The sequence below is a fragment of the Struthio camelus genome, chromosome 3, assembly GCF_040807025.1.
Source record: "Struthio camelus isolate bStrCam1 chromosome 3, bStrCam1.hap1, whole genome shotgun sequence".
Lineage (NCBI taxonomy): Eukaryota > Metazoa > Chordata > Aves > Struthioniformes > Struthionidae > Struthio > Struthio camelus.
The window spans coordinates 71,832,762-71,857,985 of NC_090944.1; the positions used below are offsets into that span (position 1 = coordinate 71,832,762).

A 25,224-nucleotide genomic window follows, 5' to 3' on the forward strand; every position below is an offset into this window, starting at 1 on the left:
AACACCTGTCTCATTATTTCTATATTTGCCTTTATTCATGGTGACTAGCACTTCTCCTTACTTTGAAAACCTTGGAGACCAAGCTGCTTTCAGACACATCTCACACTATTGTTCCCAGTGTTTGCCCCTGACATGAGAATGCGACAGGGCAAGGGGATGTTTTGGGAAGCAGAGACAGCACTTGAGAAAGGTAGAGCAAATGAGGAGGGAAAAGATGAAGGGTGAGAAGTCCAAAAGAGAAGATGGAACAAACATAAACGGGCGCAAAGTGCTAGAATGAGAGAGAAACTCTGAGAGAAAAGAAAAGGAAACAGTGATGACAGGAGGATTTAACAGAAGGCAAAAGATGAAATAGCATTAACCACACACTTTCAGAAATCATCAAATTGGCTTGCGTTTGACTTAGATGTTCTAAAAATATATATTAATAAGCGTTTTCCAGTCACATTTTCCAATATTTCTCCAGAGTGTGAGGTTAGGAATTTTATTTTTTTGGTACAAATTCATTTCTGGATTCCAGGAACTAGAGCTTTATAAAAAACATGTGATTCACAGTAACACTGCAAGAGCTGACTATCTTGGCAGGCTTCACACCATGTTATTCCAACAGCTCCCAACCTTTTTTTTTGTGTTTCTCCAAAGCACAGAAGGACTAAGGTCATGACTCTGGAAGATACTTACTTTCTGAAGGCATAGATTGATAGCTGTCACGTGTTTTTCTTTTTCTTTTTAAATGCTATCTAACAGCTGTGTGTTCCTACAATCCAACACAGACATGGCAGTCAAAATGCTTTAGAAAACTCTGACCGCAAGTGATTTATGCCTGGAGTCACACAGAGAGCAGAGCAGCAGCAGGCTGCAGGGCCCTGAGATTCATCCCTTTAGCCCTAAAGGTTCAAAAATAAGAAGGCAGCTCAGAATGGAGTGTTTAAAGTTGCATTTAAAGCCAGCTTTTGCTGGTTGGTCAGTTGGTCGGGATATTTATTTGTTCCTGGGATCCATTTCATGACTGTTGAACATGGAGGGATCTCCTAGCAGGAGTGCTGCAATGCCTCTCTCTAGGGCCTTGCTAGGTGGTACGAGCTCCTTGGAAGAGGAATTTCTCCCCATATGCGTGTACAAATGATGAGCCCGTTCCTGCGTATGTTATGAACAGCAATGACTTGAACGAAACAACTGAGCACAACAGTTTTTGCATGCATGTAAGTCAGTGAGCCCTAAGTTAAACCCTGATGATCAGTGGTTCACCCCAAATGCCTCACCTACAGCTTTGCCAAGCCTGAGGGTTAAATAACTGGGGTACCTGAACTAAAAAACCCCCAAAGCCTCATGACATTTAGCAACACAAATAAGTAAAACCTATTTTTTGTCATGTCTGAAGTCTCTTGCCCACTCCTGCAGCCGACCTTCCCGGGGGAACAGGTACTCCTCACAGGGCACCTGCAGCCCAGGGAAACCTCCACGCTTTCTTTGTGTTACAGCTGTCATTTTCTTTTTCCTAACATCTCCCTCTGCTAAAAAGTTCACAGTAAGTTTGCTATCTTATTCAAGTAAGATAGCGATGTACCAGAAATATGAGGACCAGAGAGGAAGCAATGGAAATTCTTAAACATTCCAGAAGTAATACTTTTGGCCTAAAAATAGTCACATTTTGCATCGAGGGAGGAGAGAGGAGAATGAAGCCAGTGTTTTCACAAGGTTTTATTTACTAAATTTGTGCCTCTTCAGCGTCTGGGATAATATGGCCATACAGCCCCTTTTTTTAACCAGCCAATCTGGTTATGAAAGCAGACCTCACAAGTGAAAAGGTCCAGCAGAGTTCCACCCTCAGCAGCTGGGTACGGCTCTGCTTCACGCACTTGCATCAGGCAACACTTGCAACAGCTTGGATGTCACCAAGATCCAGCCATGGATGGACCGGGGCAGGATCATAGAACAGGCTTCGCAGTGGAGACACAAACGGAGGATGACACTCATCCCTACACGGGCAAACCAACAAATTGCATAAGCTCCAAATGCTTTCTTTTCACTATTCCTGAATGCTGGTTTTATGATAAACAGGAAAAATCCCAAATGGTTGTTGATTCAGGTAATGTGACTACTTGATGTAAGCCATGTGTCCATTAAATAGAAGCTTCACGTCGAATAAATAGCAAAATCAAAAGGGGTTTCATTCATGACCTATTGTGTGGGGAATCTGGTTAAGAGCACTTTCCAGTATGATTCCAGAAAACAACTTATTATCCTGCTAAAACATCAGATAAAAAAAATTTACATATTTAGCTTCTTACTAGAAACTCTTAACATATTTCTTCACACAAAATACCTTTGAATGGCCAAGTTATTAAAAGGAAGGATTACAATTACTCAAGAAGTTTTTGCTCATTTTCTCTCACTCACTTGTTGATCTTTCAGAGCATACTCAATATCCTCTCTTCCACCATAGCGTGCATGAAAACAGTATTTACTGTTCCTTTTAACTATAACTATTAAAAAAGCTTTGGGTAACTAACTATGCAGGGCACAAATATATGCTTTAGCATAGCATAATACTGAAAGAAAACCACAGAGATTTGTACCTGAAAGCTTTTTCATGTGTAGTATGACTACGTACATGTTTGTATTACCTCTTTTCTCTTTAATGGCGTGCAGTTAGCTTGTGGCATTTCTCACCTTTACACTCCTTTCAATTTTTTGACAATTTCAGACTTTCAGCTTCTATTTTCTTATTTCACATGTCATAATGTTATGCGCTCACATTTGTTTTGGATCCTTTTAGTTAGTATCTAGAACTGTATCATCAGTCTCCCTTTTCTATTTACTTACGAAGTAAACTTTCCCCTTTTATTCCTCCAGAAATTGTAAAACCGTTGCAGGTTAAGCGAAAATGAAACTTTAGCGCATATAGCAGGTCCTCCTGTTATACTGGCAGTTATCTTTCACAGATATTCTGTCTGAGCCTGCTTTGCTTTACATCATCCCACGACATACTAGATGGCAACAAGAAACACCCATCTGTTCAAATGTTGTTAGGCTGGGTGCCCATGGAAAGGAAATCCCCTTAGATAAGAAACTGCATCAACTCAGAGAAAAGCCAAGTGAATGGAAAATAACCCTAGGTCTGCTTTATCTTTGTTGCAAACTAAGTCAACATAGGAGTGATGCCAGAAGCCAAAACACGTCTGCCAGCAAATGCCTGAGAGACCACATAGCATTTGAAGAGAGTCCCCTGTCCAATATGCATCCTCTTTTCTCATTTCATCCCCCCTCTCATCGCCTGAAAAAAAGTTGTGCATACGTCTCCACTTCTAGGGATCAGTTTTACAGTAAGAAAGGAGGAGATTCCCACTGACTGCTTTTATGATAAGATGCTAATTTTTCCATGTCCAGAATAGATCTGTACAAATAATCACTCAGAAGACTTTGCTGCTGATAATTCACAATGTCTATTATTTGTTTTTCATTTTTCAATCGGTTTTATTCAGGAACATGAAACAGAAAAGCGTACTGCTTGCAGGAAGGAGACACTTAGGTGGCTACATGTGTTTATTCAAACTTTAAGATTTTGCCAAAAAAATACTCGGTATGCCCTTTGGCATATACCTTTTCCATATTTTATCCAGCAGCAGAAGGAGGGATGAGAACATGCTACTGTCCGGATACATTTAGAGCAAGCAGCTGCCCAACAATGATTAAGAAATGTCTCAGGATTTGGTGGGAGTTGCTTTTTTTACTCCAAGTGCAGACTGCAGCATCAGGAAGCTGTAAGTAGACCCTGTGAATCTGTATCTTCATGGCTCAGTTTAAGCTCACTATACACATAAGCATCATAATGAGATTGCTATATCTCACAGAAATTTTATTTACCCTTGATTAATTCTCTCATCTCCACTTGAGGCATTAGCTCCTTCAATACCTCTTCTCTGTGAAGCAGATAATCACACAAATTGCCATTCTGGCTATCCACACAGGACTTACTAGCTTCGTGATGCTTTCCTTCTCACTTCTGAACCACGGAGAGGACAGTTCCCAAATCCTGCCCTTATTTTCTTTCTGATATATCTTTTGGCATCATAATATTTTGCTCCGATTTTGTAAGTATATCTGCACAAACAAATGCAGGTATCATTTGTCAACAATCACTGAACAAATGTTCAGAAAACCTGTTCAGCTTAGCTAAATCAGGTTCCACACTCTCTCTGGACTCACCACACTACACAAGAGTTTTCAGTGGCAGGAAGAGTATGTAACAAAACTGACAGAGGTTAGTTGTAGCATAGAGGCTGCCATGGCCAAGGAAGCCCTCTCAACATCCAAAAACAGCTTATTTCTGTATCTACACTGAAGTCACATTTTACGCAGCACAATAGAAAATGTATAGTTAACTGTACTGGAGTGTGGGCTTAAAAATACAGCTTTTTGGATGCTGAAAGTCTTTTTCCACTGTGTTGCATAATTTCATTAGGGAGCAGAAGGGTCAGTTCATCAGTAGACTAGGCATCTTTGGAAGTCTTCCCTGCCCAACACCATCCGAGTAAAAAAGATTTCCAAATAAATAAAAAAATAAAGGAAAAGTCATGTACATGGGGTGCAAAAATAAATTCCTAATCAACAGTTTGGCATATCACGATGCTCAGGATGTGTGAACAGTAGCTCCTGGCAGGCTTGTACTCTGAATCCTTATGCATGCCAGAGCCTGGCTACGACATAGATCTTTATTGCTGTTATCCAGATCAAATTTAGCAAAGGTGCACCTAACCCTGCCCCAAAGCTTTATTTAATATTCAAATACCTTAAGACATACGAAAGACAAAGGGAACGCACTGAATTGCCAGGGACTGGGGAAAAAATAAAGCACAGAAAGGGGGAACAAAATCCCTGCTGAGACAAAGGACGAGTATATGAATCACTGTGGTGAAATTTGGGGCTCTGTCCACATTTTTCACCCATTTTACACCTGTAGCACTGGCATCCCTGAGGAAGAGAGTTGCTTTGCAATGCATTGCTCATAGAAATGTTCTCCCTAAACATATCCTGTGGCTCTACTGCAGGTGTCAGTCAGACATGCCTAAATATGTTTGCAAGATCTGTCCATACAGCAATAACTTCACAACCTGTGGATGTCGAGAACCAAGACAAAATAATAAGCACACTCCAGGTTGAATGAGGTTAACTAAGTTGCTTTTAGTTTATTAATTTTACCCATATACATAGCTGGCTTTCAAAACATCATGTGAAGAGCCAGCATAAAGTGTAACAAAGTGGTACGGGAAAGAATTTCAATATGTAATGTGCCAGTGTACCTACTGTGTTTTATACATACTTTACATTGAAAATCAAATAAACCAGAGTTTTCCAGAGGAAGTACACATTTTATTTTGAACTAGCAAATTTAGTTTATTAATATGTAAAAAAATAAATCTACAATAGCAACAGTGCAAACACATCAGAACTTGCATGGCATACAGAACACAAATTAATAAAAATTATTATACAAACGGCCCGATATTTCCTAGGGTCCTGGCTGTGACATGTACAACAAACAACAGGGTGAGGAGTATACTGCAACATAAACACGAAGATGAGCTGCATATTACTGGTTCTGTCTTGTACGGTCTCTCTATTTCAGGGGGTAAAGCCGTCATGCCTTGGATCTGCAATTAAAATCAAAAAAGGGTCAGAGTTTCTTCATAGAAGATAAGGAGTTTCTAACTGGTTGGTTGCTTGCATCAAAATCTATTGTTAGCTTACATTGCAGTTCTGACTCTTACTGTGGAGATATCAAGCTCAGTAAAAATATAAATATATTCCACACCAAATGATCAGCCAGTGTGCACATCCATTGTTTTCAGTTTGTAAACAGTCATATACACTGGCATCCTCACCAGTAAAGCAAGGTTAGGCTTTCGTTGATACAATTGTACGACCTTATTTTGTTTTCTGGGGTTGTTTGGTTGGTTTGTTTTCATCTTTCTGGGACATAAGAAAGGAAGCTTACGGTACTATAGCACTATAGAGATACTGAATGATAGTTGAACATACTCATTTGTACATACAAGGCTTATACTTGTGTGTACAAGGCAGTTAAACGTGCGCACATCTATTTCTACATATCGACCATTTTTTACTCCTCCTCCTTTAGAACTCAGTGTAATTTTTATGGGGTTTGACATATCCACCTGCCTGTCCTGGCTTTGATATGAAATAGGAAAGATTTGGGTACAGTGCGTGGTTATGCTTTTCCTAAATGCACTCCCTACTTGCATAATTTAATTCTTTAATTTAAGTAACACTGCCAAGTACAATATGTTGAAGAAAAGAAGTTCTGTCAAAAGTAAGCCACTGAACATTTCTGAAAGTCTGAATGGCCACCTATACAGCATGTGCTTGTCTTGGGGGTTTTCCATGTTGCAATTATCCTGCACTGCTGAAAAAAAAAAATCCAAATATTAACTTAATCTTAGCAAAGGCAATACAAAACTAAAACTGACCAAGAGGCCATCCCTACAGAAGAAGGGAGGTATTTTCAAGTCACTTCCTCTGTTTCAAGTTTTTTCTTTCTTGTTACAACTCACTGACTGTTTGGCTATTCATTATAAGTCTGTTCTTGATTTTGATGAAGATGGCCAATTAAATGTAATATCGCCCACGAGGGAAGGAAAAGGAAAGAGTCCTGATCTTAGCTTTGATGACTATGCCTTAGTCATTTGAAATAGGAAACTAATGATAAAAAGAAAGAACTAAGCGCTCCCAGTTCCAGTGAGATCACTCTTTGACTATGTAAAGCTGTGAGTATTGTTCTTTCATCCTGTAAGATAAAGGTGAACAGCATTTTCCAGAAAGCATACCATTTAAAAAGTAAAACCTATTCTCTTCTGATAAAATTTACATGTGTTTTCCATCTTCTTAACTCTACGTCTGACAAATAATCAGGGAAAGAGTGGCTATGCAGTTGCTACTGGCGAGTAGCTGTAAAAGTCAAGAAGTTTCACCACAAATACTGAACAGTCATATGTACTGTCAATAACTGCTTTTCATAGAAGGTCTGCAGCAGGGCAATATTAAGAAAACCAGAACATCTTTGATTAGTTATAGTTCGTGGTATTTCATTCACAACCCAGAGGCAGAACAGTCTGATCGATATTGGAAATGCCCGAGAACGCTGCTGCAGGAAGGGGAATTTCTCCATTGTCCTAAAAGCAGCGTGAGTCCAGCTAAGAGGCAGAATGGGCTGTTTTGCAGGAAGATTAGAGTTAAAGCCAAGGTCCCTTCTTAGGAAGCACTTCACCAGTAGTGCGTGGTATCAGCTTTGTTAGGCTGGCTAAAAATCGTATTAGAAGATTTAAGCTGGATCCATAATACAATTTCCCCTTCTAATCAGAAAAACTCAAAAAAAAGAAAACTGAGTCCTGAATTTGGACTCAGTAAAGGAGTTCAAGGCGTAATATATATTTTTAATGTCTCTTTCATAGATGATATTCTGATGTGCTGGTACTTCTTTATAAGCCCAAATCAACACTTCAGATAGTTACTGTTAAAATACCAGTAGATATTTTGACTAAACAGCAACGTGCTAGACAACTATTTTTTATCTTACAATTTATTAATTAGGAGGAATAAGGAAAAGAAAAGCATAGAAGCTAAAATCTTCCAAGGGGGCACACAGGAAACAGAGCAAATGTATTTTTTTGGCCCACTACTGTAGACATTTCTAATGCAAAAGACTAACAAAAGGTGAGAGATGTATGGAGTGTACTTATGTAACTTTTTGTTTAGAGGCTTGAGTTAAGAAGGTAGTTTCTTGAGACTTCCTTATGCTCTCACTACACTCTCCTACTCAGAGCGATTCAGGGAAGAAACCTGATTTAGGAATTCTGACGCATCCATTGAAAGACCCTAACCTGAGCTACTGACAATGCAGGGAGCCAAGGCAGACTTGTTTTCTAACTTGGGCACCTAGTCTGGATACGTATGGTTGCTTTGATCAGTGCTCCAGATGCACTGGAATCCAGACTCCAGGCTCCCATTACTGACCCCAAATGCTGGTTGCAGTTTCAGCTTTTCTACTCTTTTTAACACATTCAGAACTCAAGTCAGGTGAAACCAATTCTCCTCATTTGTTATTTCAGTTCTTCCGTGGCAATGTAAACTGTCTGAAGACATATAATCAGCTACTTATTCATACCCAATCAAGCACAGCAAATCCCATTTGTTTCATGTCCTTGTCACCTCCTTTTTAACACTTAGAAAACTCACGTAGACTTACCGACCATTCTGCGTTATCTGTCTTTGAACATCTCACGTTCACTGGTAGTTTAAGAACAAGTTCATTATAGGACAGACCCTCCGATTTGGACCATTTGAACTTGTTCATTGCATCCATAAAAGACAGGTTTTTGTACTGCTTAGGGCTCTTGATAATAAAAGGCCAAGTCCTGAAGAAAAATAAAAAAAAATAAAGAGATTAAAAATAAATAGATAAATACAATACCGTCAAGTTGAAATCAATGAGGGAAGGCTTTTGGAGAATCTACTCAGAAAAAGAAATGCACTATAAACTTATATAATTACATGTAACTCATATTCTCAGCTAGTGAGAACTGCTGTAGTTTCACTAACTTTAATAGACCTCTGAAAGTCTGTCCTCAGTTTAGGACCTGCTACCAGACGCTTTTAAAAAAGTGAAGGACATGTAAGAAAAAAATTACATTGCTGTTCTCTGATCTACAAACTGAATACACAGGAAATCCAAAACAAATCTTCTATTGTGACTTTTCCAAAAAAAAAAAAAAAAGGCAAAAAGAAAAAAGGCAAACTCTCTGCTAGGCCTGGCAGACAGCTCTGTAAATAAATGTTTGGCACTATAAAGCTTCTTCCAGATCCTTCTGCCTAGCTGTGGTTACAACTTGGATAATGGGTTAAAACTCAGCATAGCACCGGGGTTGCTTTAACATGTATCAGTTGGCAACAGTCCCAAAAGACCAAATGAGAATAACCGGAATGGAAAGTGTTCTGGACGCTGCCTGTTGGCATGTCCGAGCACCCTGGGTGCAAAGGAATTTTTGGTTAAGGCTGGGACAGAAATATGCTATGCTGTCTCTAGAGATCTGACAATTCTCCTGCCTTTGGGAATCCCCACCAGGAACGAGTGGGGCCCAATCTCGCTCCCTCCCCAAGACATGGAGGGAAAAGGAATGAGATTGCCTGTCAGTCTCTTAGTACAGAAGAGGGTATAGAAAAAAAAATATAAGAAGAAAACTTTTCCCGTAGTAGTCCTTGCTTGCTCCTTGTTCGACTCAAGAGAACGAATAGAAAACAGCGTGGTGAATATGGCAGGCTCTTAAAAACAGAAAGCCAAATACAGCTAGTGCAAAAACGAATGTGACTAAAACTTTATTTAACTAACCTAATCAGCACTTTTGATGGCAGCATGAGTTAATCTTTTTGAAAGACTTTAGACAGAGCCTGCGTCATTTTGCAGTACAGTCACCCATTTACTTCGGGTAAAGTGCTGCCTATGACAAAAGTTCAGCTCCATTCCGTACTTAGGCTTGGGGGATGTAATTTTAATCACATACTTATACTATTGTACCCCAATTTTTTTCATCTCAGCTCCTCATGATTTATACCACTCTCTGTGCCACCAGGCTGAGGAAAATAAGAGTTTTAAGGTGAAGCAATAGCGCCTTCATTCTACTTCCAGTTTGCTTTCATGTGTAAGTCAAGAGTGAATTTAGATAAGTCAGTGAATTCCAGTGTAAAACTGACACAAGAGAGATGAGTATCAGGTCAAATATCCTTAGGCTGACAGAGCTTAATGAAACAAGAATTGTGGATTAGGTCATAAATACTAGAGACATTAATAATCTCTTCTTCTAATTACTATTCCATATGCAGACAGTCTGCATACTTACGCTATTCAAAACATCTTTATTTCCTCAGGCCAAATGTGCTTTTTTTTTTTCTTAAGTACAGTTATCATGAATGAACACTCAAGAGAACATACATTTGTAAGAATATTTTCTTTCTAAGCTCAGAAAGACTCTTTTCGGTCGGACTAATTTAGAAACTATGTTCTTCTGGTATTAAAAGAGGTTGTAAATAGAAATGGCATGAAAACTGAAGTAGACATCGCATTGTGACTTTCTTCAAACTTTTCAGTCTCAGATACAGATTTCACAACTAAGACTGACAAGTAAGCTTGTACATCAAAACATTTTGCAATAATAATTTTAAGAGGCTTTGTTAAGATTTACTGTATAACGAAGATCATTTTCTAAAATTTAAATGTGATGACACAATATTAGTCTATCAATTGTATTTTAAAATCTCACTAGTGCTTTAATTTATTGCAACTCACTTTATGAACGTAATTCGCCTTTCACCATTAGTAATGTACTATCACAAAGAACTAAGGGTCATATGAAAAATCTATGTAATCTCATAGACCAAAACAAATAACAGAAATAGAGGTGCTCTGCTATACACATTCATAAATATTTCACTTGCCTGACTGGTCTATATATTTCCTTAACACCAATAAACTGGAGTTGTTCCATTATGTCCGGAATGCTTGCACATCGGGTAAGGTTGATTCTTGGGTAATAGAGTAGATAGGACAGGCACATTTCATTCCTGGTGCTCAGACCACCCTGAAAATGGAATTTTTCTTTTAATCAAGATAGTGTTGGAATTCCACAGATAAAAACACTGATTAGCATTTATATGATAATGAAATGTGTAACAGGAGGCCCTATTTGTGTACTTTGCACATTAGATTATCAAGTAAAAAAATTATTACATGATTAGTTACAACATACATTGCAAGCTCAAACAGTATCTCCTGAGCTTAAAACGTGTCAGAAAGAGTGACTATCAATAATATCTAATTGGTGGTACAGTTAAAATAAGCTTTCTGTTATGTTGAAAAATATGATCTGAGAAGTGCAGCTCTATTTCAGGCTGTCTCCAAGGTACTTATATCCACCACGTCTCTGAAGGATGGATTCAGATTGGAATAGATATAAAGAAAATCTAGTAGGATAACAAGTAGAATGAGTCTTTTTTATGAGAAGAAATTAAATGAATTTTGCTCAATAAAATGGAGGCTGGGACAAAATATATATCTATATGTAATATCATTGTAAATACATACACAAATAAGAAAAACAGTTGTTATAGTCAGCAAGATAATGTTGGCTCAAGAACAAATAAGCGCTAACTATAAATGGATACATTGGAATAAGATTTTTAGCTATCAGACAAAAAGGCTGTGAAACACTTTCCATTGAGAGTTGTGGAGCAAACAACTAATTTAAAACTAATCTTGGGAAGTATGGACAAGACTATGATATGCATGTTCCTACATCTTGTGTGGGAACAGTGCCATGGATATCGCAGAACCATAAGTACTAGCTACGGAAAAGACAGAACACATAAACCAGGAGCCAAGAGCTACTCTGCTCACAGAGGAAAATAAGAAAACATGGACTTGACACTAAAGGCGACAGATATAAAAGTATGACAGCATTGAATAATTAAATTCGAATTGCTTGCCCTCCCCGATAAACATCAATACAAAAAGATAACAACATATTTAGTTCTATACAGGAGTACAAACATCAACAGTCTTACCATATGCTTCATTCTGAGGCATTCTTTTTTAATGAGCTTCTTAAAACTTTATGCCAGGATTTATGAAATTCCCTTTCCATATTAGTATTCCAACCTGCACAACTTCAGAAATTTTTATTTCACTGCCTCACTGCATGCTATGACATAATAGTTAACAAAATATCATACAAATTAAAATTATAGCATTCAGCTACCTTTCTCACCCCAAAAAGTAAAGTCACACCACAGATCACAGACTTACTACAGGATACCTTCTGTGTGAAGAGTGCTTTAACAAGGAAAAAGTACCGGAGTGCGTCAACATTTATGTTTTCTGAACATGCTTCATAGTTTCCATGCTCATATTTGGCTCTATTAAGATACAACCAGCACAACAAGAACTGAGAAGATTTCTTTCTCACTGTTTTTTCTTCTTATACCTACTACATGTGTCTATACAGGCAAGCCAAGACTCAGGGAGCAGGACCTCTGTGCTCCCTGGATGCTATGGCCAGGTCCCAGGCCACCCTGAACCCTCAGATCTCACCTCCTGGAGATCTACATTCAGCCCTTCCTGAGGAAGAGAGATCAGCACCAGGCAAAGCTTACATTGCCTACAAATACATTGGGTCTGGGTTCTTTCTCTACTTTTGCAGCCAGCTGGCACAGTTCAGCTTTTGTCCTGACAACTGACTTCTCTAACCCTCCAAAACCAAGTGGCCGCATCCTAGCAGCCTTCCAGGAAGGGCTCCTAGCCTCTGCTAGCCTACACATTATGTCTGGGAGATCATAACCTGCCATGTGCCAAGCTCAGCCAGGCACCGTTCGACCTCCATGGACCACAGCTGGACTGTGCACACGACCTTGTCCTGGCACTGTCTGGCCTTGTTTGAGCTGTTTGCTGGAAGAACCACTACATACATAGAAAAGATAACACACCACAGGCTCACTGCTCCCAATCTCCCTGTCTTCGTGATGGCTCTTCCAGTTATCCAGCTGACACTGCACAGCATTCCCATTAAGAGCAGTGGCCTGGCATTGTGGGGAAAGGTCCTCACTTCAACCTGAACTGACCCCACTTAGGTCATAATGCAGCAAGGTCTTCTTGACAGAAATTACTGGTCTTTTGCAAAAATAAGCAATAGAGGAAATCTCCATTTTCAGTACTTTCATCAAGCCACTCAGATCAAGTGCATCTGGAGACACAAGTACCTCTCTGCCTTAGCTTTGTAATCAGGGAGCTTAGTTGGGGATCAGGTGTCTGACACCTCAGCTGAGTGTTTCAATGACTGCGTGGGTCCTGGGGAATGTGCAGTCCAAAATACAGGTGCATGTGAATGAAGGTGTTAGATGAGTGCAGAACTGTGGCATGTAGGGATTGTTTTCTTGAATTTAAGAACCTACACATTCTGCTTCTGCTTCTTCTATTCTAGGCACAATATTCAGCGGACTGATCTTGATCACAGAATATGTAAAAATCAATACACACGAATTGGTAAATTACACTTTTATATGGCAAACAAGTTCATAAAAGTCGCTTATTACAATATGTAGACTTTACACGCTAATACATGTTGTAAAGAAAATATTCCTTTTACTACTGAAGTCTGATTTTTCAAGATGTTTTATGTAGTGCTTTGCTTATTTTTATAAACTAATTCTATGAATGCCTTATGCAAGAGATCAGACTATGATCATAACAGTCCTTATGACTTTAAAACCTGAGAATCTGTGAAATGAAAGATAAGCAATACACAGTCAAACTGAAACACTTTAAAGTGCACACAGGAATTAGCAGGTGGGTTCATACTTTTTAATAGCATCTTATGAAATGAAAAGATTTTGCTCCTCAATAGTGTTTGTGTGCTTATGTTGATCCATTAAAATTTTTTCTTACCCATGTCATACGAATTCGGTCCACAGTACTGTAGTGACATTCTGTGATTAAATTATCCCCCTGAAACACAAGATTTAAAATGTTCATGATTATGAAGTTTATCAGCACTAGCTTCAGGTGACCACAATTGACTGCAAAAACTTAAGAAGTAAAGCTTATAGTAGTGGATATGAGTTTTTGAAAGAGCAAAGAAGTGGGTAATTAGCCTAGGCTAAAACTTGGGCACTTAGCATTCATATTGTCCCAGATCCTCAGGGATTCCCCACTGATTTAGATGGAGAGTTATTCAGTCTTTGATCCATTTTTCCAAAGAGCACTGAAAATGCCCAGTTAGGATCCTATTTCCAGGGAAATTATATATGCAGACAATGTACACATATGATTCGTGCTCCAAAAGTCTTCCAGTGCTACTTTGGATATCTTGCTCCAGGCTCGTTCATCCTGCCAACATCAATAGAATTCCTTGCCACATCAGGAGAAGAAGGTTTTCCACATCACAATAACAACTATTTATTTATCTGCCAAACCTGGGAGTAGAGGAGTGGCAGGCAGACTCACCTACATTGACAGATATGTATGGGAAAGGCTAAGCGGTTACCTTCTCAAGCACCTGCAATTAACTTTTTGCTGTTTTGACAAACTGATCTACAGTGTTTCTAAATAAAAAGGTAGTACATTTATCCCCTGCTCCTAATCAAACACGTATCTCGAAATCACCATGATAATCAAGTGGAAACAAAAATATTGAAGAACACAGCCAAACTTAAAAATCCGATATTTTTGGGACAACTTGGTATCACAGGGATGCCTGAGGTTTATTTGCTTTGGGTTGTTTTTTTCTGGATCGTCAACTTCCCTTATCACCCATTATATTAATTTTTCCTGAAAAAATCATGAGATTATCCTTCACAAGTTGAGAATTTCTCATTTCACAAAATCACAGAATGGTTGAGGTTGGAAGGGACCTCTGGAGCCCATCTCATCCAATCTTCCTGCTCAAGCAGGGTCACCTGGAGCACGTTGCACAGGACCCTGTCCAGATGGCTTTTGAGTATCTCCAAGGATAGAGACTCTACAGCCTCTCTGGGCAACCTGTTCCAGTGCTCAGACACTCTAATTCCTGGTGGGCTTCTTCATTCTCAGATTAGTGCTACTCCTAACTATACTCTGGGCTACTAGAAGAGGGTGAGTCAGCTCTGTGCAGGCCAAATGAAGACTGAGCTTTCTCCAGCAGTGAAAACTGGTGCAGCTTCATTGCCTGCAATGGGAATATGCTGATTTGCACCAGCTAGGCCTCTGGCCCTCATGGTATAAGGAACTAGATAACATTCACTAAACGTTTTCCTTATGTACAGTCATCTTTTAGTTCCAAATTCAGGAAAGGGTGCTAGCATGTGAAGAAAACACATAATCTGGGCTCCACCACCTGAAGGACGGATATACCATGTGGAAGAGCTGGCAGAAGGAGAGAACAGCATGAACTTCTGTGAAAACTTTTGATATTATGGTTATTAGTTAACTGATTAGACTGTGATCAGAGTTACACTAGACTGACGGATATAGAGTTGTATTTTTACATAAGGCGAAAACAATAAATGGCATGAACAAGGCTCATTTCAGAGAAAGAATTCTAGCTTCTCTTCTAGCTGTCCTCTTAAAGTTGCTGATATTATCAAATACCCCTTTAGTCTTTTTGCTGCCTATTCCCTTTTGTTCTTGATTTTTAAAAGGGCCTTCTCTATAATCTACATGGACTTTCCTAAAAATATCACAGGCTTTCTCTGCAAACCTGTCATCTTCTGCCAGCCTTCTTCCTAAACCCCAAACCACTTCTTTCCTGGAGGAGGTAACACCACTTTGTCTTTGAAGTCCCGGTGGAGTACAAGCAGTAGGACTTCAAAGAGTAAATGCACCTGAACCTGAGGTTAAATTAAATAAGAAATTCACTACTTCAGCTTCTTGCCTTTAAAGGACAAATAGCAAAATGCCCTAGTCGGGGAGAGGAGATATAAGAAAGGAAGGGACTTGAAATCTGGATATTTTAAACTATAGTGCTCCTGACCATAGGCAAAGTACAGTCATTTCATCGGCCTTTTCCACTCCCTTTCCTTCCTGGCTTCAGGTATGAACAAAATGCAGTTGTTTAGTATTTTGCATCTGACCAATTCCGTGAAGTTAACGGGCTTGTTCATGTGCACCAAGACAAGTGCAGCTGCTCTGCAGGTCAAATCTGGAGTGCCCAAACCTTTGCGGCACTTAGCTTTCTGTCCTCAGGCCAAAGCTTCAAAAACGCATTGCCAGTTAACAAGAGATGAGTGAATAATTTTTACATGAGTAACTCATCCAAAGAACGTAGACTCTTTTCAAGAAATATCTATGGATAGCTACTCATTTAATTTAAAGTTTTGTAATATGTTTACAGTTTGAGATTTTTTTTTTTAAAGTGTATTACATTGTTATCACAAGAGCAGCAATAGCTTTGCATGATTTCTTATTCCAAAGTGTCTTGTTTACTCAGTAAAACCTCATGTGGAACATGAGCAGTGAGTTATTCTCTCAACAGGAAATAAAAGCTTGAAATAATAGAAGATCTAGCTGGCTGTTCTGCAGACACATGTTTGCAAAGCTGAATACTTGCTGTGTGCAAGTATTTGGGATGCGCTGCTTAGCTCCAGTGGCTCAGTAAAGCCACTTTATGATGTTTCTGCTCTTCAGCTGTCTGGACGCACAAAGATGGCACAGCCACATGTGTGATTTTATAATCTCTTTTGTACAAACATTTATGATAGTAAATCTCAGATCAGCTAATTGTGGACACCAAACACACCCTAAAATTAGCTTCAATTGAAACCAGTTCTATGGGGAATGGATGGAGACTTTTTTTGGCAGCTGCAGCGCATTAGTGACCTTGTGATAAGTGGAAATATGAACAAAACATTAAAGAAAATAAAGAAATTAAAGAAACAAAGGAAATTCTGTAGCAAAATTAATCCGTAGTGTGAGTAAATGTTAGGGGCATGATCTCTTAAAACACTTTCAGGAAAAGAATGAAGGGTGTCATACTGGCAAGATGGTTCTTTCCTCTTTCAGATATTGAAACTCCTGGAAGTTGAAGTCAAACTCATCGTCATAAGCAAGTAGTTTCTGTTCCTCGCCGTTCCGGAAGTGGCGCATCCTGATAGCTCTGCCAGCAAGATGAGCATGAAGAAGTACTGCAAATACGTGAATCCCACCAGGCCTCTCAGCACCTAGAGCCTGGCCAGGGGAAATCAACATCATCAGTGTCCCCAGATGCCATGTCCAAACAGAGTGAAGATATATTAATAAATGCATTTCATGTTCCCTCAGTTTATAGTAAAATAAGTAGCATACAGGCAGGAGCAAAAACAAATCGACATTTGAAATTAAATTTATATTTAAAAAGGTGTTTTGGGGGGGGGGAGACTTCCTCTGTTTTCAGTACAAATGTGTTTTAACTTCTGAGGCACACAGTTTTTATCAAAATCAATGGGACTGCCAATAATACTTAATACAGTATGACTTTTAAGGGTAATATATTACAACTGGCACGTTATTTTAGCGCTTTGACTGACACTGCTGAATGCAGATGTTTACGGTAAAAAAAGTTTTCAGTGCAGTGGAGAATATTATCATCAACATCGTGCCGAGAGAAGCACTTGAAAGTAAGAGGCCGCAATTACTATATGCTCTAGTACTTCCTATCTTCAAGTAAACTGGTAGTGAAATACTGAAGGTTTATATCTGAAATTTTCTTTCCTCGTCAAAACCATTTTAAAATGAATTTTGCCAGATTAGCACAAATCTGACATCACTCCCACTCCAACTGAGATATGCAGATCCAAACGTTGGCTATGCTAAACTTTGACTCTTGATCAAAAACAAAACTGGAAAGAATCTGCTACTAGAATACCTTTTAAGTGCAGCTTTAACGTTGGAAACCTCATGATAAAAGATTACTTCAGTGACAACATGCAGTGTTCAACATCACCAAAGAACAAACCTAAGTTCCATTCCTAATATGCCCTTCTCTCCAAACCATATCATAAAATCCAAATATTGGTTCGGCCTTTCTCTACAAATGACAAAATATCTGAGAATCTCATATGATACATAGATCATCACAGATTACATGAAATACTTAAATAATATACACATTAAGATCATCTCTAAAGAAATGTAAGTTATCTTAACAAAACCAAGTGTTTAATGAATGCATAATCTTGTACTTTGGGCTGTATAGCAAACCCTATTCCTGTTTTCAGTTTCTGCAGTTGATCTAAGAACACTTCTCAGGCTTTCACTTCAACACAAGGAGCCTTTTGCACATAGATCTGAGTTGGTTAATCTCTACTTTTCTGCTTGGCTAGCTGTTCCAGACATTAACAGCTTTGCCATGAAAAGTAAAGTATGCTTATACATGAAAGAGAGAATTAAATCAGTGTAAATATTGTATCATTCAGTATTACTAATAGCAGTGAAGCAACATGAATATCGAACATCAGCCTAATGATGTAGTAGAACTCTCTGAAGCCTGGGATAATAATTTAAGAACCAAACAGTTCTTTTTTATGAAGTGCTAAGATACTGACATCTAAAAGGATTCAGCATTCTGGTACATAGCATGTAGCAAATGCCTTTGCTTACATGTCTTTAACGAGTGTTTCTCAATCTTCCCAGAAAGTTAAATAGGCTGCCCTAAATTATGTCTAAGAATACAATCTGGCACTGTCAGACAGGAGACATACCTCTTCCAGACATTCCAGTGTGCAGTGACCCTCTGACACAAATTCAGGCATGCCTGGTGGGATATTGTGGAAGAGGCTGACCCAAAGACCAGCTTCAATAACCCCAGCATCATATTTCCTTAAAACTGGAGTATAAATTAGCCTCAGACCGGAGTTATCTATCAAGCCTGCAACAAAAGAACACAATCAGCTGTGGCTGTACATCAGCATAAAAAAAATCCAATCATTTCACATTTGTCAAGGTTTGTCCTTGGTTTTTCACATTAAAATTGAGGAATTAACCTCAGTAACCTGGAAAAGAGTCAAACCATTCAGGGCGGATGCAGGAAGCGCTAGATAGCGGTGGCTCACAAGAGGGTTGTTAAGCATAGTATGTTGGTATCTGCAGTGTTAAGATGTGAATGAAAAACGTGTGCTAGCTGTAGCCCCTGTGTCACTTCTGTTAAGTTTTCTGACATGGACCTCAGAGAAAAAAAGGCAGAACATTGGGAGAGCTTTTGAGATCTTATTTACTTGCATCGTTTGCTCTCCCAATGTCAATTGACTGCTTATAATTATTCCTCTTGTATCAGACAGTTTTATTAGGCAAAGTATACACGATAAAAGATTAAGTTGTGTTGCACAAGTGTTAATGTCTATGTTGGCCCATCTGTTCTTCTTTGTTCCCGCTTTTTAAATGTTAGCTTTGAAAATAAAAAACGCAAATAAATTTCCAGCTACCTGAGAGAATGTAAGAGGCTTCCCAGTGACCTGTATTAGTCTTTCAAGAACAGAATAGACACAGTAGTGCGTGAAACCAAACAGTTTATCCATGTGAAACCAGCAAGCTGTTTTAAGAGAGATAAGTGCTAGAGGGTTAGAGTAGGGTCTGAGGTGCCCAGTCACCCTAATACCTACGATAGGGTAGTACATAATTACTAAAGAACAAAGGATATGAGCTATGTACAGCCAATTAAGAGTGGTAATCAAGAAACCAATTTTGAGACATTCTGCAGTACGCAAATTATGATCACATCTCAGGTGATATGTGCTGTCCCACAACATCTCCATTTTAATGCATTTGGGAAACTGTACCTACTTCCTTTCCGAAACTATTAGCACAATCTCACCAATCTGAATCTTTCCCTTGCCATGTAGTATTCCACATTCCAGTCAACCTGTGGCTAAGATGGAAGTGCCAGATATGTTTATGTGATCTAAGGATATCTAAGTGTTTTTGACACACAATTTCAAAAGAGACTGTCTTTCAAACTAAAAGTGAATGTTAACAATTTCAAAATCAGTAATATTCAAAAACACGCAAGCTAGAAGCAGTTGAAATATTTTTGAGTCTAACCGAGAGCCAACCGTTCCTAGGCCTCTGAGTCACTTAGGAAAACATTAGCCAAAATCACTAAGTGACCCTGCTGGCAAACAACGTACTCTTTAACTGCAAGAAATAAGCTTGGAAAATATAGACCTGAAACTGGGGAAAAAAGCGTGCTTTTGTGGCAGTTTCCGTGCTGCGCCCGGAGGACTGGCAGGCTGCAGCTGGGGGAGCCAGCCTCGCATCGCAGCCTCTCCCCTCCAGCAACCCTCCCGCTCCTGACACAATCTTACGTCACTTACTACATCAGCGAGGAGAGAAATACTACCTTTATTAGGACACCTGCTCCGCCTCCACTGTGTGAATTTTCCCTGCTCTTCTCTAAGACACTGTGTCCACAAAAGAGCGTCCCAGTGAAGGCAAAACTGTCCCCATTGCTTACAAAGGGAGTGAAATGCAATTAAATCCCAGTTTTTGTAGGGCATGTAACATCAGTGATATAACCGAAGTTTACTGCCTTCCGTGTAAATGTGCATGCTGAATGGACAGAGTTGGTCACTGTTTGTCAGAGTATGTCAAAACAATTTTAGGATAACTCATCTGAGATACCACAGAAAGGAGAAATAACAGTAAGCCAGAATGTCCTAACCAACACAGACAATCTTATTTAAACGTATGAGGATGTAAAGAAGGGCCAGTACATTATGCTGCAATGGCTTTTACCCAATCCATGTACACCAGTCGTCAGAATATTCTCAGGTACAGCAGCTCAATATAGTTTTGTTTCAGAACAAAAAAAAGTATTACTTATCTTCTCAAAAGTCAGCTTTGAAGTATCCTAGCTTTTCTGGGGCACCCTGGCTTCACAGCAAAACTTCCTTCGCTTCTTTTAAATATAAGTAAATTTTAGAATGAAAATTTAAAAAGATCATTACAAAAGGAAAGCTTATCTTCTAAGATAAACTGCTTTTACCGAGTGAATAGTTTAACAACCTGAGACTTTACTTCGCTTTCAGAAACCGCCCTCAGTTGAGGTAGATGTCTAAAAAAATACTTGAAAAAATAAATAAAAGGCTCTTACCCTGACTGTCACTTTTTTTTTTTTTTTAATGTTTCAAGGCTATTGAGCGCTGCGTAATTCTGCCCTGCTATCTGTCAGTCTGATTGGACCTCTCAGCAAAAGCAACAGGATACGGAAAGAGTTAACATAAGGAATGCAGTGATAAAGAGGTACATTCATCTGGTCCACCATTCTTGGGTATCTGAGTCTCCCACTGATTGATTTCAGGTTAAGCTTCTAAGCACAATGAGAAAAATACTGGGCCCGGTAATAACCAGAAACTATTGATGGGGAAAAATGAGCCTCAGCTTTGCCTTTGTTCTGTTTGCTGTGGAATGCAACGAAGTACATTTCCCAGTCTTGCATGTTTTAAAGACTGTGAAGGTACAAACCTTCTATATATGATGGGTTGTCATAATGCACCTCCATAAGTACGAACTGAGGGTCACCTGCTGTGCCAATGGATAAACCAACATGAGGGGGGTAGGTGAAGCCCTGGAATTCAAAACATGCATATATTGTCAGGAGATTTTTGACAATGTCAGGAGTTTATTTTTTTTAATCTATGTATTTTTAAACAATGATACTATCACATAAGTGATACAATTAACAAAATTAATTTACTTTAAAACTGCTTAAATGTAGCATTGTAGCATTATATATATATATATATATATAGAGAGAGAGAGAATATATATATAGTATATATATATAGTGTACATATATATATATATATATATATATAAACACTGAATGCACTAAATAATCATACCAATATAAAATATTAGATTCTGTGCCTTCTATAGGATAAAGACCTCAGCAACCTGGTCTGACCTCATGGCTGACCCTGCTTTGAGCAGGAGATTGGACTAGAGACTTCCTGAGGTCCCTTCCAACCTGAATTATCCTATGATCTTATGATTATTTATCTTGCATTTTGTTGCTTCAGCTGAAAAGGAAAATTCCATTTTAAATGTATAAACATTGCATCATCAAGCAGTTAGTTTGACAATAAAACCCTTATGAAAAAAGTGAATCTACATTCAAAACGTTCCGAGTTTTTAAAAGTTTTCCGAGTTTTTAAATTTCCAGGGGATACTGAGGTTGTATGTAATGAGATTGCTTTTACTGCACAAATCACTATATTCTAAGCAAAACGATTTGAACAATAAAAATGATCTTTATGGCTACATCTACATTAGCAAGTAGTGTGTTGCAAAAGGAACAGATTTGTACAGCGCAACAGTTTGTGCTGGACCCACCAACCCCACATTATGATTCGAGGTCGTTTCCTTTGGACAAATTCTGGTCCGACCCCACACGCTGAATCCCATTTGTGGCTGAAGGTGCTGGGTTCACCCCAGGACGTTCAGGGTAGCTTTCTCCCAAGGGGACAGTGCACGATCTCAAACCATTCCTCACGCATAACAGAGCTTGTTATATGGGGATAACTCAGAGATTTACTTCAAAAGCACACTCCTGATTCAAAGTAGCTTATAGCTACTAAGTGAAGTCATTTACCAAATTCACTTTATAAGGAATCATATCTGCACCATTTTAGAGTATACAGATAATAATATTTTAATGTGCTATTTGAGATCCTAACTTTCTAATTTTGATGGGCATTAATGAATTAATCCTATTGATTTATGGTGATAAATATTAGCACCTCTGTATTACATCTGGGAAAACTGAAGCACTGTGAGTTTAATGGTAAACCTGAGTGTAACCCAGATCTGCGGGACTCTTCTCTATACAGTTTTAGCAATGATACTATCCTTGCAAAAGCCTCCATAATCCTTGTTAAAGGATAATTTATTTATGTGAGTTTTTTATTTCACTTGGATGAAGACAGTCCAAAGTACAAATACTAGGTCAGAGCATAGCTGATAGCAAAAATGTACAAAGTATACATTCGGGATAATGCTCAAAGTGGATTAAGCTGCTTTTGATGGGTCTGTGTCACAGCTCTGTGCGTAGCAGCTCTGGGATCTTTGCCTCCAGCCCTCCAACACATTTCTTCGGCTGCAACTTGGCAAATGAAGGCCACAGAGATTGTCATCACCCAAATCCCTGCCTGGGACCTGCACCACTGTTTGTGTGGGCATGCAGTGAATCAAGGGGGTAAAGAAGGGGTGGGATGCTTCTTTTTGTAGTAGTGCTTGGCTTATGTCAGCTGCAAGTATTGACTGGAGCCTAAATTAAAATATGAAAAAAGATGAAAACACAGCCTGGGGTCGATATGGCATCAGAGACAGTGTTTTCTGTAGATATACCCCCTTGCCATGAACAAAGTGGTCATTGTGCAGGCTCTACACCAACACAGGATCGCTCCTACATGGAAGCAATGTCTTTTAGGGCTGGCTAGGGCAATTTCAGAGCCACAAAGTGATAGGCCTGAAAGGGGCAACTCTGTAACCAAGGTGCTGGTGAGGCATGAAATGAATTAAATCAATGTCTAATTTCATTTGGAAAGTCTTCTCGCCTCCCTGTCTTTTATACAGTTTTACACAGTGCCTATAGATGGTGCTTTCATTTCTGTCTTCAACTACAAGTAACAGACGCTGGTCACTGGTGGGGGCAATGTATGGGACCAGATGGGACAATCTGATACGGGGACAGACTTCCATACTCCCGAGTCGCCTTTCTCCCTGTAAGGCATCAGCTACCTCTATATTATTTTCATTTCTTTTAGATTTTCATTCAAGACGTTCATTGCATTTCATACTTAAAAGGCCAACAAGAAGTTGAACACTTACTAGTGAGGCGTTTAGGGACTGTGATTACACACCTTTAAAAAGAGACAGATTAAGTAATCATTAATATACTAGGAAGAAGCTTCATTATGACACACACTCTCTTCAAGCCCTGTTTATGAATCATCCTGGAAAGCTATTCATCCTACCTCTCCTCCAATGGCCCAAGCAAAAATGACTGTCTCACACGTGAGAAAAGAATCTGGCATGTTGGGGTGGTAACACTCATGCCCGTAGTCCAGCACACTGTCATTCAAATTGCTGCTGCACTGATAGAGTAGGATATGATGCACCAGATTCTCATGGCCTTTCTGTATCAATGGCTCAACCTGTTGACGTTGAAAAAAAAAAGGACAGAAAACACATCTCAGATTTGACCATTTCAATGCAAATATTCAGAGAGAACTGCAAAGTATGTGGTGCATTTATTTTAAAGGAGGAGGCTTGACGTTAGATCGCAGGTAGGTTGTGATGCTACTTCAGCATTCTGCAACTCCACGCATTAAAATGAAAAACTTCTTAGCTCAACCCCATCAATGGGGGGACAGGAAAAAAATTCTGTGGCCTGACATGCAAACAGTCTTGCACCGTCACTTGTTTTTTTCCCGACCCAATCCTGTGTAGCCATATTTGAACCTGAAATGAACAGAAACCAGCCGAATGTCTGTTCAGCTGCACCAGGCTGGTATCTGAACTACTCAGAACCTTTTGTTCCCATTTCTGCCTCTTTTGCATTATCTTAAACTAGAGCTGCCCATAAATTCTGTATATCTGGGGTGAGCCTGGAGGTATACCCCCCCGTTCCTTAGCAGCCTAACATGTACTTTGTTTCTTTTGACATCTATGAAAAATTAGAATTCATTTACAATCTGATAAGTCGCATAGACTTTATTAACATGAACTCATTCCTCAGAGGTTGGGTGCTCCAGTCTGTGTGTGGCAGTGATAAGCTAGAGGGCTCTTAGGAGTGCCCTGGTGCCCCCAGTAAAATCTGACCACTGAACTTAAGGGTAGGCTGAACTGATTTCATTCCCATCTAACAGCTTGTTCGCTCTCTCTTTGGATGGATGATGTTCAATCATCTCTGCCAGAGATGACATCCCTGGGGCAAACATGAATACTTCTGAGGAAAAATTATTTTGCTTTTCAAAAAGACCATATTCAAAAAATATTAAGCATATGGAAAACAATATTAAAATTAAAGGAGTTTTTGCCTTGCTTTTGCTTTCAAAGATTTAATCCCAACCCCTGCTATACCTATCTTCAAGTTGAATAAGATAAACGTTCTCCGCAAATGTTTTCACAAGAAAAATAAATAGCTTCAGCAATGCAGTACTTAAGATGTCGGTATGCCATGCAGTATCGCCTTTTAATATTATTAGGAAAAAGAAGCTATTTGAGACAGGGAAAAAATGCATACAGACCCTAACTTTGCATCCATTTGTTTTGCAAGCGCATGAACCCCAGGTACAGGAGGCACAGAACAGGGTAAGCAAGAACATTTTTTTACTACCTTATAAAAATATCTTCAGCACAATATTGTCATCAGAAATTTTTCTCTCTGTACTTTATTCAAACCGCTAAACCAAATTACAAAAAAGTGCAGGGGAGGAAGAAGCAACCAGAGCTTTTGCATATCAAGATCACCCGTGCTGACATAAATCAGTAAAATTTCATTGAAGTTGGGCTCTAGGGGAGTCCAGTTGCTTGCTGAGTACCTGCATGTCTGTCCAAGAAGTGCAGAGCCCAAAACCACCCACTTCACTGTGCTCAGAAGTCAATGGAACGATGCCAATTTAAATGGATGGACCACAGTTTTATTTTGA

At 39.1% G+C, this 25,224-nt stretch overlaps 1 protein-coding gene across 1 annotated transcript in view; it reads right to left on the bottom strand.

Moving 5' to 3' along the window:
• Positions 1-5,164: 5,164 nt before the first annotated feature.
• Positions 5,165-25,224, bottom strand: part of MOXD1 (monooxygenase DBH like 1) — a 50,573-nt gene continuing 30,513 nt past the window's right edge. The window contains exons 5-12 of the mRNA XM_068938331.1: positions 23,548-23,727; positions 21,035-21,137; positions 18,277-18,443; positions 16,574-16,765; positions 13,511-13,570; positions 10,510-10,652; positions 8,267-8,435; positions 5,165-5,654 (exon numbers count right to left, since the gene is read on the bottom strand). Coding sequence (XP_068794432.1) covers positions 5,490-5,654; positions 8,267-8,435; positions 10,510-10,652; positions 13,511-13,570; positions 16,574-16,765; positions 18,277-18,443; positions 21,035-21,137; positions 23,548-23,727 — 1,179 coding nt within the window. The 3' untranslated portion in view covers positions 5,165-5,489. The remainder of the gene's footprint in view (positions 5,655-8,266; positions 8,436-10,509; positions 10,653-13,510; positions 13,571-16,573; positions 16,766-18,276; positions 18,444-21,034; positions 21,138-23,547; positions 23,728-25,224) is intronic.